General features: G+C 47.0%; 1 protein-coding gene across 2 annotated transcripts in view; it reads right to left on the minus strand.

Annotated features, from left to right (window-relative positions):
• Window positions 1-587: 587 nt before the first annotated feature.
• DYNC1LI1 (dynein cytoplasmic 1 light intermediate chain 1) overlaps window positions 588-17,301 on the minus strand; it is a 58,209-nt gene continuing 41,495 nt past the window's right edge. For both annotated transcript variants that reach the window (XM_088462769.1, XM_088462770.1), the window contains exon 13: window positions 588-1,448. In XM_088462769.1, coding sequence (XP_088318895.1) covers window positions 1,336-1,448 — 113 coding nt within the window. In that variant the 3' untranslated portion in view covers window positions 588-1,335. The remainder of the gene's footprint in view (window positions 1,449-17,301) is intronic.

Raw genomic sequence — 17,301 nt, forward strand, 5'->3', positions numbered from 1 at the left:
CGGATTGTCCACTGTATGCCTAGCCGTGGCCAACATACATTTCCTGTGTTCCTTCCTACGGAAGGAACAAGGAAATGTCTCCTCCCCCGGGGGCGGTCCGCGGATGTCAGGCTGATACACTGTGAGAGAAATCTCACAGTGTATGCCGGCGACATCTGCAGATGGCAGCCGGCCAGATAAAATGTCTGTCGGTCTGACCGTGTATGCCCAGCATTAGGTGCAGTGGCAAGATTTCTGGGATTGCTACTAGATTTAAAGTTTGTCTTTTTAAAGGAAAAACTGGTTTGCCGTTTTGAATCTAGCAGCTACATCGCCAAAATCTCGCCGTTGCCCACAACTTGCAGCTGGCTATTACATTTGGGCACTTATGTGCCAAAATAAAGTGAATACATTGCTGCATTTAGTATAAATCGGAAACTTGCTAACCTAACTAGCTATGGTGTTCTTATTTAAGTTTTCTATACAAATATATCCTATCCAATGCAAGAGAGAGCCCATAGTTGTAGCAGTTATATTAAACCAGACTTATAAAGGGCAAAAGATTACAATAAATATTTCAAATATAAAAAGATTGTTTAGTCTATGCAGAGAATAAATACAACTTTATTAACTGATTGTAGAAGACAGGACTCTTTGAACCATCAATGTAAACCAGATAAATACCAGCTAGTGCAGATCTGTACACATTAGACAAACAAATCTGGAGACATTAGTTTAAACACAACACAATTAAGCCAATCTTAGCCTTGTTGAAAACATACAAAAATGTTATTCAGTGCTTGTACTAAAGTGGTAATAGAACCTGCCCATACCGTAGGTTACTGTATTAGGGGACACAGCAGCAATATTTATTAATGTCAGTTTTAGTTACTCTGAACTTCAGAATTAAGTTCTCTGTGCCCCATATAGCCCATACAAGATTTGCTAACTTGTTTTTTTCTGAAAAACAAACAAGCAAATCTGTATTTTATTATTTTTCATCTTATAGTTTGAAGATGGCAAACCATTAGTAGCCTATGGGATTACAATTTCACTCATATATATTATTCAGATTAGGCAACTAAACAGAAAGAATTGCAGTTGTACCAAACAGTGACTTAACAAAAATTAGCATATTAAATATGTAAAAAAAAAAAAAAAAAAAAAAGGAAAACCCACCAGTCCAGTAATGGATTTCTCGCTTATACCTCAGGCATTTTTGTTAGTTTGGGAAGGGTGAGAGAGAGAAAGAAAAAAAAAAAAAAAAAAAAAGGTGCTTCTGTCTCCGCAGTTCCACGATCACTAAGGAAAAGGCAGAGGAAATTTAACACGACTTTTAGGGTGCATTTGCTATTTTCAAGATGCTTCGCTTTCTGTAGGGGATGTTGGTGATGTAGGGGATAGTACATCAGGTCTACGTGGGATTCTTTCCAGTTCAGCTTGAACATCTGTTAACACTTGCTTTTGACCTAGAAAGGAAATAAATAATAGATAAAAGTGTTGTATGGGGCATCAATAAGAAAACACATCATTTATATTCATCTAATCCTGCTCATATCACCAGAATTTCTAATATTTACCATCTGTTTATAAGATTATTTGTTAAAGTTTATATATGGCGGTCTTGAATAGTAACATATTGGATTAAATAGCAGTATTTTATGGAATTTTTATACACAAAAAATTAATGTTTTAATCAGATACTTTAGGATGTAACCCCCCAAAATTTACAAGATCACTAAACGAAAAAGTATTATTAGCTACTTTAAAGAGGACGGCTTGTAACACAAAGAGCTGCCATACACTGAAAAAAAAAAAAAAACTTGAGATGTTTCAGATTGTATGTATATTTCTAGCCGTCTTTCAAATTATCCATTTTGTGGCTAAAAATGGCTGACTGCAAGATCCAATAGTGTTCTACTTGTGTGGAGTTTGTATATTCTCCCTGTGCTTGCATGGGTTTCCTCCGGGTGCTCCGGTTTCCTCCCACACTCCAAAAATATACTGATGGGTTAATTGGCTCCCAACAAAATTACCCCTAGTGTGTATGTGTGTGTGCGCGCATGTGGTAGGGAATATAGATTGTAAGCTCCACTGGGACTGATGTGAATGGCCAAATATTCTCGGTAAAGCGCTGCGGAATGTGTGTGCGCTATATAAATAACTGGTAATAAATAAATAGAATTGGATTCATCTGTACATAAGGCAAATTCTCCCTCACTAACAACTCTCATGTCTTGTTCTGATAAGCTTTTAAGACTATTATTTTTCTAAAGATTATTAGTTGCCCTTACACATGCCATTTTGTATTTTAGGGTCAGTGATTCCATAAAGAAGTTATTTCTACAAATTTTACAAACTAAATGGTCATCACTATATTCAAGGTCTAGAACAAATGCAGACACTTGAGTTTTTAGTTAACTGCTCACACCAAAGTATGTTATAACTTGTTTATTTGACAACTGAATTATTTATAATAGTCACAGTTTACAAAACAAGAATGAGTACAGTGGTGGGAACGGATTTCACAATGTATAGGTAATGATCTTAAATCCAACACTATACACAGCTCTGTATAATGAGGGGGATCATGACATAGTTATATCACATAAAATGACCTGAAACAGAGGCCAAGGATGTTTCTGCCCAAACAAGTTTACAATCTAAGAGGTAAGGGGTGGGGGGCCAGTCGATACATAAGGTAGCATAACAAAAATTAAAGCATATAGTGGCTGATTATGCTCAGAATTTACAGTAGCCATACACTTTACCAACCAATATTGAAGCAACAATTGGCATTTCTGGGCAGCTACCAGAGATGGTTGGAATGAGGAAACATGGAAGATCTAACCATCACTGTAGAAATGTCAAAGTTAATCTGTTACTACCAACCATGACAGTGCTTCATCATTTCTCTGAAGCTTCTTTTTATGGTTGTTGAAAAGGCCCCTTTTGTGCTGCAAGGGCACTAATGTTCAGCTTGGAGTAGCTGTCTGACTACCACTTTTCTTTGGTATTATACTAGCTGAGGGACACAGAGACGGGACATCTGGAACCTATGTTCACAGAAGCAATAGCGGTTGTCACCAAGGAGGCTGTAGACACCACAGTAAGAACAGAAATGGCAACAGCAGGGACAGGTGAACGGATATAAGGGCAGATGTACTAAGCTCTGGAAAGTGATAAATAGGAGAGTGATAAACTACCAATCAACTCCCAACTGACATTTTTCAAACACAGCCTGTAACATGACAGTTAGGAGCAGAGTGGCTTATCACTCTCCAGAGTTTAGTACATCTCCCCATAAGTGTTCTAGTAGATCTTAAAAACATCTCTATCTATGGTGCAATGCCATTCTGTGTCACCTTGTAATTTCTCACTGCTGTCAAATTTTTTATAGATATTTGTGTGAAGTTGCTTATATGGGAGGATGGGCACTGAGCTGATCTAAGGTGTAGCCACCTCAAACTACCTTCTGCAGCATAATGTTCAGTGTCTTCTCTAACCAATCCTCTCACTTAACACTTATATAAGTGACTGCTTTTATTTTTTTTATAATAAAAATTTCTTTGGCATAAGCGAACACATTATTAATTAATAGAACACATTCCCAAATACTAAAAGGTAAGGGGTGGGTGACAGAGGAAAGATTTGTCCACCTCAAGGCAACTACAATCCTTGCACAGAAGTTATCGCTCAAAAAAATAAAAATAAAAAATAAAGAATGGTTAATTTCCAACAAGGGTAAGAATAAAGATAGATTTATCACACTTATCTATGTGATACGAAAGATATAAATAAAACCCTCTATATCCAACATCAACAACTATTAGAGACCTTTATTTCTAAGGAAGCCCACATGAAAGTGTCTCACGCTAAAAATATGTACTTCAGCTGGGGTGGTAAGGCAGGTAAACTTATCTTACATGGTCCGCCAACAAGCTAAAAGAAAATTTATCCCAAGGTTGAAACATTCAGAGGGTTATGTTACTTCTAAATCAAACACAGCCTCTTCACTTCCACTCATATTTCTCTACACAGCAACTCCTGACTTACCCCATTTATCATCCTCCTTACTTTCTGAAGCAAATATACCCAAGTTAGTGAATTCACAGAGAGAACACATGGAAGCGGATATGAGGGTGAAATTCTCCAGGCTATTCAAACTCTGAAACTTAACATATACACCTGGGAGCGGATGGTTTTAGAGGTGAATATTTTAAACTCTTGCGTGTAGACCAAACCCTGGCCCTTACCACCCTTTTCCAACTTATTCTAAAAGGTCAGACTCCATACCCAGATTTTAATGACGCCCACACTAGATCCATCCATCCATCCATCCCTGTCTTCCATTGTGGGGTAACACAGCTTTCAAAAATGGACATGCCAACCACCACTTCCACTCATGATCAGGGACTGGGCTATCCTCAATTAGATGCATAATAGATACTTCTTCACGCAAGTCACTGGCCTATACAAAAGCTGTAGAAAAATTACATTTCTTCAAACACCAAACTTTTCAATCTGGACATTATGTTGACAAAATCCTTCATCGTTTCTCGCCGGCTGACTGGAATAACTTAATAGATTCAGCGTTTCTCAACCCTAACCAACCTCCCAGATTGATCTCCTATTTCTACTCTTGTACGCTCACCTCTTCTTTTCCCGAGAACATCGTACAGGAGTTATGTGGAAGGAACAATTTTCCCATCTCCAATTAACTGAAATACTGGCCACTCTTGCATACTCACTAAATACATTAACAGCAACTACAAACAGATAAAATATTCTAAAGAGGCTCGCTTTGTCCATCACGTGCAAACATAATCGATATGTCTAAATCTTCTTCATGCCACAAATGCAACACCTCTCACACCACGCTGTTTCACTGTCTCTGGAGCTGTATCCAAATTAAAAAATTCTGGATGCAAATCAAACACTTTATTGTTCAACTATTTCCGTTGACCCTAAAATGGGCTGTTTTAGGTTTCCTTGATCCACGTACCTGCTTAAACCTGGTACGTGGACCCTCACTATAATCTCTAACATAGCCCGAAAGAGTATCCTGCAGAAATGGCTCTCTTCCTATCCACCATCTCTCAGCATATTCAAAGAAAAGGAGCGATATCGTAAAACTTACCTTCATTAACTCTCTTTCGTCCAAGTCCATAGGGACCACAGGGAGACAGTGTACAGCAACAGCAAAGCTTTTCAATCCCAGGAGCTCCGGTCCTTCCCCCAACAGCCTGAGGGCACTTCAGTTTGGTTAACAAGCCCAAGGAAGGAGCAGGACAGGAGAGAAGGAAGACTGGTACACTGAGGAATCTCACACTGACGCAGAGAAGGAAACAAGTGACCAAGAGGAGAAGCCCATAGCAGCTAGGAGCGTAAGGGCGGGTTCCCTGTGGCCCCTATGTACTTCAAAGAAAGAGTTAACGAAGGTAAGTTTTACTATAACTCTCCTTTTCTTTTTCTGGGTCATAGGGCTCCACAGGGAGACATTGGGGATGTCCCAAAGCAGTTGTTCAAGGGCAGGAACGCTCCTGAGCTGATAGGATGCTTCCTTCGGGCATGAGGTTCTCCTGAGAGGCAAATGTAGCAAAGGCATTAAACCTAAGAAACGTGTGGACAGAAGACCAGGTGGCCTCTTCGCATTGCTGTTCAGCTGAGGCGTCACACCGGGCTGCCCATGAGGGACCCACAGAGTGAGTAGAATGAGCAGAGACTGTAGTCGGCACAGGAAAGCCAGTGTTAAGATCACAGGGAACAGAGTCTGATGTCAGGTCTGAGATTTGATACGTTTTGACTAGTCGTGGCCAAGGGTCTAAAGCTGTGATGCAGCCTTTGGGCTGTTGAAGCAGCCTTGAGGGCTGATTTGCCTTTGCTAGTCGCGGCCTGTGGGCCGAGGGTGAGATGCAGCCTTTGGGCTGTTGAAGCAACCTTGAGGGCTGATTTGCCTTTGGGCTGTTAAGTCTGTGATGGTGTGCACACTGAAGTGAAGATGCTATCGATGTCGCCGGGTTGACACTGGCGGTGGTGCACTGGATTGCACACTTGGGACACTGAGTTGCGACCAGTGCCGCCGGATTGACACTGGCGCGCCGGATTGTGCACTTGTGATGCTGAGTTGCGACCAGTGTCGCCGGATTGACACTGGCGACGGTGGTGCACTGGATTGCGCACTCACGTTGCAGGAACGCAGCTGGTGTCGCCAGGTTGACACAAGCCACCGGATGAAGGTAGGTGCTTCAGGACAAGGAAGCACACTGTGCCGCCTAGATGACAAGCAGCATGAGCAGGTGGTAAACAGACTGGGCAATCTGGATGGAACAAACAGCAGCAGACAAACACAGCAGAACTGGACTCTGGAACTCAACCGATACACAGGAGACTGGAACAACCGGTAGCACGAGAAACTATCACTGTCATGGAGTGAAGTGAAGGGCTGGCTGGAATTTAACAAAAACGGCCCAAACTCCTGGGCTGTGCACAGACAGGAGAATCAATCAGTGTGCACCTGACACTGCACACAGACAGGCAGTAAGTAGTGTAGAGCCTCAGCAGCAATCAAGACTGGAACTGCAAACAAAATGCTGCTCCCAAGAGGAGGAAGGAGGAGACTTCAGCGAACGCTTGCCCGGTGTTCATCCCGCACAGCATTGGCAGTGCGATGGCTTGCGACAGCCAGTCTGCGTGTAAGCCGGTTAGTCATGCAAATCCATCTGACCAGAGTCTGTTAGCTGGCCATCCCTTCTTATGGAATCCATATAGGACAAAGAGGGAGTCCCATCTCCTGAAGGAAGTAGTACAGTCCACGTAGATCTTTAGAGCACGGACCACATCCAAAGAGGTCTCACCTGCCGAGAGGACTGGTGAATTAAAGGCCGGACCCACAAATTTCCTCACTCAGGTGGAAGCGAGAAACCACCTTGGGAAGAAAGCCTGGGCGTGTTCGAAGAAAGTGTGGAGCGACAGGAAAGTGCCCCTAAACCAGATACCCTACGGGCAGACGTTAAAACCAGAAGAAACAGAGTCTTTGCCATTTGACATCCACTGATCCCAGGGGTTTGAATGGAGGATCCTGAAGTGCTTGTTGCACCACTGACAAATCCCATGGATTCACAGGAGGGACAAAGGGAGGTTGTATATGTAGAACACCTTGCATTAAGGTGTGAACATAAGCAGAGACCTGCACTTTGAGAGATGCTAGGCGGAGGCCTAGGTCTAGTCCAGCCTGAAGAAAGGCAAGAATACAAGAAACTTTTAATACTTGAGGGTCATAGTGTCTTAGAGCACACCATTGGAAATATGTATTCCATATTCTGTGGTAAATCCTGGCTCAGGCCGGTTTATGTGCTCAGAGCATGGTCTGGACCACAGAGCTGGAGAAATCCTTAGCCGTTAGGAGGTATGTCTCAAGAGCCACGCCGTTAAAGACAGACGGGCCAGGACCAGATGTAGACATGGAACATGAGACAAAAGGTCTACTCGTGGAGGAAGTTATAGAGGAACGTCTATGGAGAGCCATTGAAGATCGGACTACCAATGACGGATGGGTCAAGCCAGAGCTATTAACAGGACTGTGCCCCCCACGTCCGGTCTGAACTTCCGAAGTACTCGAGGAAGCAGGGATATTGGAGAGAAGAGATATGCCAAATGGAAGTTCCATTTTACGGACATGGCATCTATGAAAGCCGCGTTGGGGTCCTTTGTTATGCTCCATAAACTGGAAGTTTGTGGTTGTGCCTTGAGATCCACTACTGGAAGACTTCTGGATGTAGAGACCATTCTCCTGCATGCACGGCGTGACGGCTGAGGAAATCCGCTTCTCAATTGAGAATCCCCGGGATGAACACTGGGGAGATGGCTGGGAGATTGTGTTTGGCCCATGTCAGAATGCGTGACACTTCTGTCATTGCTGACTGACTGAGTGACCCATTGGTGATTGAGGTAGGCCACAGCCGTAGCATTGTCAGACTGTACTTGTACTGGCATGCTTTTCAGAAAGTTCTGAGCCATAGTGAGAGCTCTGTAGATGGCTCGAAGTTCCAGGATATTGATTGGCAGCAATGCCTCGACTGGGGACCATCGGCCGGTTACTGCGACCCACCCTTGGAGGCTTGCGTCCGTGGTGAGTAGAGCCCAGTCCGGAATCCAAAAGGGACAACCCTTGTTCAAATGGGAAGTCGGTAGCCACCAGGCTAAGGACAGGCGAAACTCTGGGGGGAGGCTCCATCTGGGATCTGAGCAGATGAGGTAGCCCGTTCCACCTGGAGAGGATCGGGTGTTGGTAGTGGCCTGGAGTGAAACTGGCCGAATTCCACCATGTCGAAGTTGGACACAATTGATCCCAAGGCCTGCATTGCAGAGTGAATCGACACTGATTGTGGAGCAATCTGCGTAGCCTGTGCTGCAGTGCTGAAATCTTTTCCGATGTTAGGTAGATTCTCTGAACTAGAGAGTCCAGGAGGGCTCCCAAATGTACCATCATTTGGGAGGGTTTCAGGGAAGACTTTTTCCAGTTGATCAGCCAACTGTGCATTTGTAGAAAGGCAATGGTTACCTGCAGATGGCGGTGAAGAGTCTCTGGGGAGTTGGCCAACAGCAAGAGACCGTCCAGGTATGATCCCTTGACGGCGAAGAGAGGCCGCCATAACTGCCATGATCTTGGTAAAGACCCAAGGGGCCGTTGAGAGGCCAAACGGCAGAGCCTGAAATTGGTAATGTTGCCGCAGTGTAACAAACCGGAGATATTGTTGATGAGAAGGCGCTATAGGTACATGTAGGTAAGCGTCCTGAATGTCTAGGGATACCATAAAATCTCCAGGCTCCATAGCTAGCATAATAGAACGGAGGGTTTCCATACGAAACCTGGGCACCCTGATAAACTTGTTCAGAGACTTGAGGTTGAGGATATGCCGCTGAGATCCATTGGGTTTATGAACTAAGAAAAGGGTAGAACAATAGCCCTTGCCCTGTTGTGAGAGGGGACCCAAATTATTACTCCTGAATTCAGTAAGGACTGAATAGCTTTTTGGAGAAACGGAGCCCTGGTTGAGTCTGATGGAGGTCTTGTGCAAAAGAACTGTTGGGGGTGTGGAGTTGCCTCAAGAAGGAGGGCGTATCCGTGGGAGATCACTTCTCTTACCCAGGCATCTGACGTGGCTTAATGTCAAACTTAGGTGAATTCAAGAAGTTGGCCTCCCACCCTGGGATCCCCCAGGGAGAGGCCCGCCCCGTCAGGTTGCATGCTTGTCCACAGACTTGACAGGTGGATGTCTAGTAGCCCAGGCCTGTTTGGCCCTAGGCTTGGAGGCCTTGGCTGAGGTCTGTTGCCGTGGAAAGGACTGACCTTTGGCTTTGCCTTGAGAGCGAAAGGACTGAAAGGAAGACGTCTGCGGCTTTGTATTATATGCAGAGGGCAGGAACGCAGTCTTGTTAGCTGTCAAAGTAGTCACAATTGTATATAATTCTAGACCAATAGGAGGTCTCCTGCATAAGGCAGACTCTAGAGCCTGTTTTGATTCTGAATCTGCTTTCCAGGAACGTAGCCAAAAGCATACGTCGGGCCACTACCGAAGTTGCAGATATCCTGGAGGCCAAGAGAGCCGTATCCATAGCTGCTTGACCTAAGTAGGAGGCTGCATCTCAAATGTGAGATATGTAGGACAGTTGTTTCCTTGAAGTGTGCAATCGCGGTGTATAGTATGTGATAGTCCTCACAGTTATACAGCAGATGTGAGGTACAAGGAACCCCCAAAACATTTGTAAGTCAGGGTATAGGAGAAAAATAAGGGAGAGATAACTGACACTATAGAAAGTAGAGATTAGCACTAACACAAGTCACATACAAACGTAGAAAAAAAAACATTACATGTCTGCAATGGGCACTAAAATCGACTACACAGACCACAGTGGCTGGTAGGATATAGCGCTGTATAACCTGGTCCGTGGGAGAGATATACAGGGAGACTGGACCCAGCGTTTCCCGGAGACCTGCTTGCCTAAAATGGCTGCCGCGCGCCTCTGAGGGGGCACTGGGTGAGGGAGGAGTAGCTCAGGGAACACCAAAACCACAGTGGAAAGGCGCCCTGAGCTGGGTGAGTGGCTGCAGGGAGAGTGCCTTATCCCCTGGCTGACTTTAACCACCAGGTCCCCATGCCTTTAAAATATGCCTCTGCGCCAGTAACGTTATGCTCCGGTGGTCTAGTGGAGTAGTGGGCAAAGCCAGTGTCCACATCAGCGTCCTGAAACCGGAGGCAAGACTGCACTAAGACGCGGGTCCCCGCAAAATGGGGTTCCTCCTTACCTATCCCCTGGATTCCGGGCTAGTCCCTGTCGGAGCCCCGCCGGGAGTACCTAGCACAGGCTTGGTGTCACAGCATCGCTGAGAGGTGATGGGGTGGCAGCACAGACGTCCGGAGGGCAGTCTGGTGCTGCTCGCCCGTTTGTAAAAAAATAAAGCATAAATATAAAGATTGGGCTGCTTAATGCAGCCCACGGTTATAATGGTGGTCCAGCTCCTGCCGGACACCAACGAAACTGAAGTGCCCTCAGGCTGTGGGTGGGATTATAGTGGGAAGGACCAGTGCATCCAAGATTTGAAAAGCTTTGCTGTCGGTGTCCGGTCCTCCAGGTCCCACCTACACCCCAATGTCTCCCTGTGAAGCCCAATGGACCCTGAAGAAAAAATTAGAAATATGGTAAGACCTTACCTAGGTTATTTCTCGTTCTACAAAGTCCATATGGTCCACAGGGTGAGCTTGGGGTATAGGTGATGATGGGAGTCATCCGGGCACCACGCAGTTAATTTTTCTTCCCAGGAGGCATTGGGTCCCTCTCCTATACCCCGCCCCCGGGCCAAAGGCACCTCAGTTTCGTATCAAGCCAAAGGCAGGAGGAGGATAAAAGAGAAGAAAGTCAAACACTCAAAAATCACATTCTCACACAGAAGGAGATGGAAAACCGGTGACCAGAGAGAAGCCCATCTGAAGCACATGTGCGTCAGGGTGGGTGCCCTGTGGACCCTATGGACTTCGTAGAAAAGAGATAAAGGTAAGTTCTTACCATAGCTCATTTTCTTCTTCAGGGTCCACAGGGTGACCTTGGGGATGTCCCAAAGCAGTACCGTCAAGTGTGGGGACGCTCCTGTGCAGAGAGGAGAATCCGTCACCTGAAGGAAGCATCCTGAGAGGCAAAAGGTATCAAATGCATAAATACCTCAAAAAAGGTCTGGACAGAAGACCTCGTGGCCGCCTTACAAAGCTGAAAAGCCGAGGCATCACGGCGAGCTGCCCACGAAGGACCCACAGACAGGGAAGAATGAGCAGTAACAGAGGGCGGCACTGGAAGGTCCTCATGAATGTAAGCCTCAGAGATGGCCATGCGAAGCCACCTAGCCAAAGTTTGTTTATTCCCTGGCCATCCCTTCTTGTGGAATCCATACAGTAGAAACAAGGAGTCTGACTTCCGAAGGGAACTAGTACGGTCCACATAAATCCTGAGGGCATATACCACATCCAATGAGGCCTCACCTGCCGAGAGGTCTGAGGAATGAAAGGCCAGCACAATAATTTCCTTATTAATGTGGAAACTAGAGACCACCTTAGGAAGGAAACCAGGGAGAGTCCGAAGCACCACCCTGTCCTGGTGAAAAAACAAATGGGGAACAACAAGAGAGCCCAGAGATCAAAACACACTTCTGGCAGAAGCAATAGCCAGAAGAAAAACTGTCTTAACAGTAAGCCATTTGACATCCACAGAGTCCAGGGGTTCAAATGGAGGGCCCTAAGGACAACAGCCAAATCCCTAGGCGCCATAGGAGGGACAAAGGGAGGCTGAACGTGAAGGACCCCTTGAAGAAAAGTGGTGATATCAGAAAGAGGAGCAATCCTTCGCTGGAACCACAATAAAAGGGCAGAGACATGCACCTTCAGTGAAGCAAGGCAGAGACCAAGGTCCAAACCTGCCTGAAGGAAAGCCAAAACTCTGGATACCCTAAACACCAGGGGGTCGTAATCTCTGGGACGACACCATTCAAAGTAGGTATGCCACACCCTGTGGTAAATACTGGCCGAGGCAGGTTTTTGCGCCCTGAGCATGGTGTTAACCACAGAGCTGGAAAAACCCTTGGATCTTAGGAGGGATGTCTCAAGAGCCACACAGTCAAATACAGATGTCCCAGGTCCGGGTAAAGGCAAGGATTTTGGAATAACAGGTCCGGATGTTGAGGCAACAGCAACGAAGTGTCGATGGAGAGACTGAAGATATGGAGTACCAGTGACATCTGGGCCACACTAGAGCCACCAGCAGGACAGTGCCTCCTTGTTTAAATTTACGAATTACTCAATGAAGGAAGATTGGAGGAAACAGGTACACAAACTGGAAGGTCCACTTGACGGACAGCGCATCTAGCAAGAGAGCATTGGCGTCTCTTGTCCTGGACCCGCACAGTGGCAGTTTGTGATGTTTGTCGAGAGGCCATGAGGTCCATGTCCAGAAGGCCCCACTTGTCCAATAGAAGCTGAAACACTTCTTGGTGAAGATACCATTTCCCTGGATGCACATCATGATGGCTGAGGAAGTCCGCTTGCCAATTGAGAACTCCTGGAATGAACACTGCCGATATGGCTGGTAGATGGCCTTCCGCCCATGACAGGATGTGTGACACCTCTGACTTTGCCGCCAGACTTAGAGTGCCTCCTTGATGGTTTATGTAAGCCACGGTCGTGGCGTTGTCGGACTGTACTTGCATGGGCTTTCCGTGAAGTAGGAGTCCTGCTTTTTGTAGGGCCCTGAAGACTGCCCAAAGTTCCAATATGCTCCTACTGTCCACCGCCCCTGAAAGGAGTGTGGACCAGTCATTGCGCCCCAACCCCAGAGACTGGCATCCATTGTCAGAAGGACCCAGTCCGAAATTCAAAAAGGAGGGCCCTTTAGTGAGGTGGACCAACTGCAGCCACCAAGTCAGAGATAGACGCACATCCGGAGAGAGTACCATCGTTTGTGTCCTTATCCGATGGGGTAATGCGTCCCACCTGGAGAGGATCAATTTCTGCAGAGGCCGGGAATTAAACTGGGCATATTCCACCATGTCGAACGTTGACACCATGGATCCCAGTAACTGCAAGGCTGAATGTATGGACATTCGGCGACTGTGGAGGCATCTGCGCTCTCGCGTATGCAAAGTGGAGATTTTGTCTGTGGACAGAAAAATCATCTGCTGTTGTGAATCCAAAAGAGCTCCCAGGTGAAGCATCCTTCGAGATGGGATCAGGGAGGACTTCTTCTAATTGATCAACCACCCGTGCATCTGTAGTACAGATATTGTCAGCTGTAGGTGGTGGTGGTGGTGAAGAGTCTCTGGAGACCCTGCTAACAGCAAGAGATCGTCCAGCTATGGTAACAGGCGGACCCCCTGCAGTCACAGATGGGCTGCCATTACCGCCACAATTTTTGTAAACACCCGAGGTGCAGTAGAGAGGCCAAAAGGCAGAGCCTGAAACTGGAAATGTTGTTGTGACACATCAAACCTGAGAAAACTCTGGTGAGCCGAAGCAAATCGGAATATGCAGGTATGCATCCTGTATATTCAGAAACACCATAAAAGCCCCAGGTTCCATAGCCAGTATAATGGAACGTAGAGTTTCCATCCTGAACAGAGGTACCCCAAGGATTTGTTCAGGGACTTGAGATTGAGGATAGGTCAGTGGGATCCGTTCGGGTTATGCACCAGAAAAGGCTGGAATAATAACCCGTTCCCCTCTGGGATAACGGGACCGGAACAATGACCACTGCCTGAATGCCTCTTGAATAGCTAAGGCCTTGTCCTTGTTTGACAGGAGGCCTGTGCAGAAGAACTGATGGGGAAGCAGTGTCCGGAAGGAGAGGGCTTACCCCTAAGACACCACTTCTTTCAACTAGGTGTCTGTAGTAGTCAGACAACAGCGCTGGGCGAATTGAAGAAGTTGGCCTCCCACCCTTGGATCCTCCAGGGAGAGGCCCGCCCGGTCAGGCTGAGGGCTTGTCGTCAGGCTTGGCAGCTGGATGTCTCGCACTCCAGGATTTTTTGTTAGGCTTGGTCATTTTCTTGGTTGTTGACGGTCAAGGAAAGGACTGGGTTCTACCCTTTCCTGGGGCTCGAAAGAAGTCCGAGACCCCGAGGAAGCAGGAACAGTTGGCAGACAAGCAGACTTCGCAGCTGCCAGTGTATCCACAAATTTGTCCAAATCCGGGTCGAACAGGACCTTACCATTGTAGGGTAAACACTCCAAGCCCTTCTTGGAGTCCGCATCTGCCCTCCAAGAGTGAAGCCACAGGGAGCGAAGAGCCGCAATGGCCGCCGTGGAGATCCTGGCATTCAATAAGTTGATATCCAAGGCAGCCTCATTAATATAGGTTGCCCACAAGATTCAACTGCTCCCTGGTCGCATCCGAAGACAAGGACCCTTCCAGGGTGTTTGCCCAACATTCCATAGCCCAAGCCACCCAGCAGATAGCCATGACTGGTCTGCACGCAGCACCTAAAAGGGAATAGACAGACTTCAGGCAAACCTCCACCTTTCTGTCTGTTGTATCCTTCACGGACGACATGAAAGGCATAGAGAGAGTCGCGCATTTTAACCAATCACGTGATGTGGGAATCCACACCGGTTAAGTTTCCCATTTAGAAAAATAGTCCTCAGTAAATGGAGAAGCATGGACCTGACGCTTCTGCGGCTGGTACCGCTTTCCAGGTGTTTTCCATCCCACCTCCAGATGGTCCACCAGGACAAAGGAAATATGGCAGCGGTCTCCTTCACAGGTTTGAAAAGGCCTATCGGGGAGGTTCATCCTCCTCTATGACCAATGCTTGTATCTGACTCGGAAAATATATTTTCGACTTGGACTCCACATCACGTAGAGAACTCTGAATCAGTGCCATCCGGGAGCATCCCATCATCAGATGAGATCTCGTCATCATCATATAGGGTAGATTGAAACAACGGCAAAAGTCTTTTAGCCTGTCGTCCTTTGGGTGCCTCCTCCTGCCTCACCTCAGCCACATTCTGGAACGCAGTGGGAATCGTATTAACCCACTGGGGAGACAGCACCTGCATGGGTGCAGCTGGCTGAAGCAGGCTCTGAGAGGGCATAAGCTGTTGCTGTGTGAACCCCCCCCCCCCCCCCCAAGGGGGCTCCTGCAGAGTGGCAGAGACCATAGAGGGACCTGGAGGGGCATAACACCTCAAACATAATCCCTCAAGTACCATGTCTCCCACCCCTAATTCCGCTGTACATTTTCAACATAACAACCGGGCGGGAGCCAAATTCGGCATATCACTCTCAATGCCAGATATGGTGAAGAGGATACCAAAATACAGTATGTGACCCACCACACAGAATATAAGAGACTGTGAGGCTGCACTCTGACAACACCTGTAGTAGGGCTCAGAAGAAAAAAAAAAACACAGGTAAAGTAAAATGGCTGACAGAAGAAAATGAAACTCTGAGACCGCGCTAGCATGCAGTCACATACAATGCAGAAATAAACAACACCTGCACAAATGGCACTACTTAATCAACTACACCAACTTTGTGTCTGGTAGGATATAGTGATACATACACTGACCACACACTGAGGAGAGCTATGTAGGGGGACCCAGGCTCCGCGCTCCTCAGAGAGCAGTGACCTTGCCAGGAGAATATGGCCACCAGAGATCCAGGAGGAGGCATTCCTGTGGGAAGAGAACTGCACTACCTGAGCCAGACCGCAGTGAAAGGCGCGCTGTTGCAGAGCGGAAGAGCCGGCTGTAAACAGGGAAGGCAGCCTCCCCTGGCCGGTGATTAACCCAAGGCGCTGGAAGCACAGTGGTTCCCAAGCACTGCGCTCCGCATGTCCCCAGGCAGTCGTACAGTGGAAGCGCAGGTGTTGATATAGCCTGGCTCCACGACAGTCATCCCCCGGAGTGTCCTCAGAGACCTGGGGGGAAAGGACTGCACAAGCGGTACTTACCTTCCCTGTACATCTGGCTGCAATCCTAGAAGCATCGGTACCCCCTTCTCGGTGCCAGCGGGGTGAAGGTGCGGCAGAGCGGACGTACCCTGGACTGTCGGCTTACAGAAGAGATCTTCATAAAATAAAAAAATCTTCAGAGGTTGTTTGACAAGCCCCCCTGCGTTCAGTAACTCGACTCCGGCCGGGCACCCAACGAAACGGAGGTGCCTCTGGCCCGGGTATAGGAGAGGTACCCAGTGCATCCTGGGAAGAAAAATTAACTGTGTGGTGCCCGGATGACTCCCATCACCACCTATACCCCAAGGTCACCCTGTGGACCCCTATGGACCCTGAAGTAGAAAGCTTTTTCTTCATATTTAAAATGGACTGGATGGAGGCTCCCCTCCATAAGGAACTTTGTGTTAAGTTGTTATTTGGCATTTGGGAACAATATATCCATTCTCTACCAGACATTAAAATACAGAATTATGGTATAACATACCTTTTGATAATTATTTTTCCTCGAGGTTCATAGGGTCCACAGGAATTATTTTGGATATATACTTGGACAGTGTCCATTGCACCTAACAGCAAAGCTTTGGAGCTCCCAGCATGCACTGGTCCTCCTCCCTATATACCCCGCCCCCAGCCATTCAGTTTGTGACTAAGCCTCGCGGCAAGAGACTGAGAATGGAGAAGGAAGAAACATTTCACAAGAAAACACTCGACAAGCAAAGAGGGTATGTGATACAAAGCTTTAAGAACAGGTCCATCTGAGGCCAGGTGCATCAGGGTGGGTGCCCTGTGGATCCTATGGACCTCGAAGAAAAAGAATTATCAAAACGATACTGTATGTTCTACCATAATTCTGTATTACTTCTTCGGTTCCATAGGGTCCACAAGAATTACCTTGGGACGTCCTAAAGCAGTTCCCTTAGGGATGGGGATGCTCCTGAGATAATTGGAGAATCCGCCGCCCAAAGGAAGCATCCTGGGAGGCATACGTATCACAAGCATAGAACTTCATGAACATACTCACGGAAGACCAGGTGGCGGCATTGCAGAACTGTTCAGCACAGGCGCCCTGTCTTACCTCCCACGTTGATCCGACAGACCGAGTGGAATGGGCTGTCACCCTGTTAGGAACAGGGAGATTAGCTTGAGTATAGACCTGGGAAATGGTCATACGGAACCAGCGGGACAAAGTCTGTTATTTGCGGCCCACCGCTTTTGTGGAATCCATACAACACAAATAGAGAATCTGTTTTCCTGATGGACCAGGTCCGATCCACAGACACGAGAAGAGAAAAGAGTGTCCTCTTTGTTGGTGCACTAAAGTTAACTAT

This window comes from Taudactylus pleione, unplaced genomic scaffold, assembly GCF_031769625.1.
Source record: "Taudactylus pleione unplaced genomic scaffold, aTauple2 ptg000053l, whole genome shotgun sequence".
In the NCBI taxonomy this organism is placed as follows: Eukaryota; Metazoa; Chordata; class Amphibia; order Anura; family Myobatrachidae; genus Taudactylus; species Taudactylus pleione.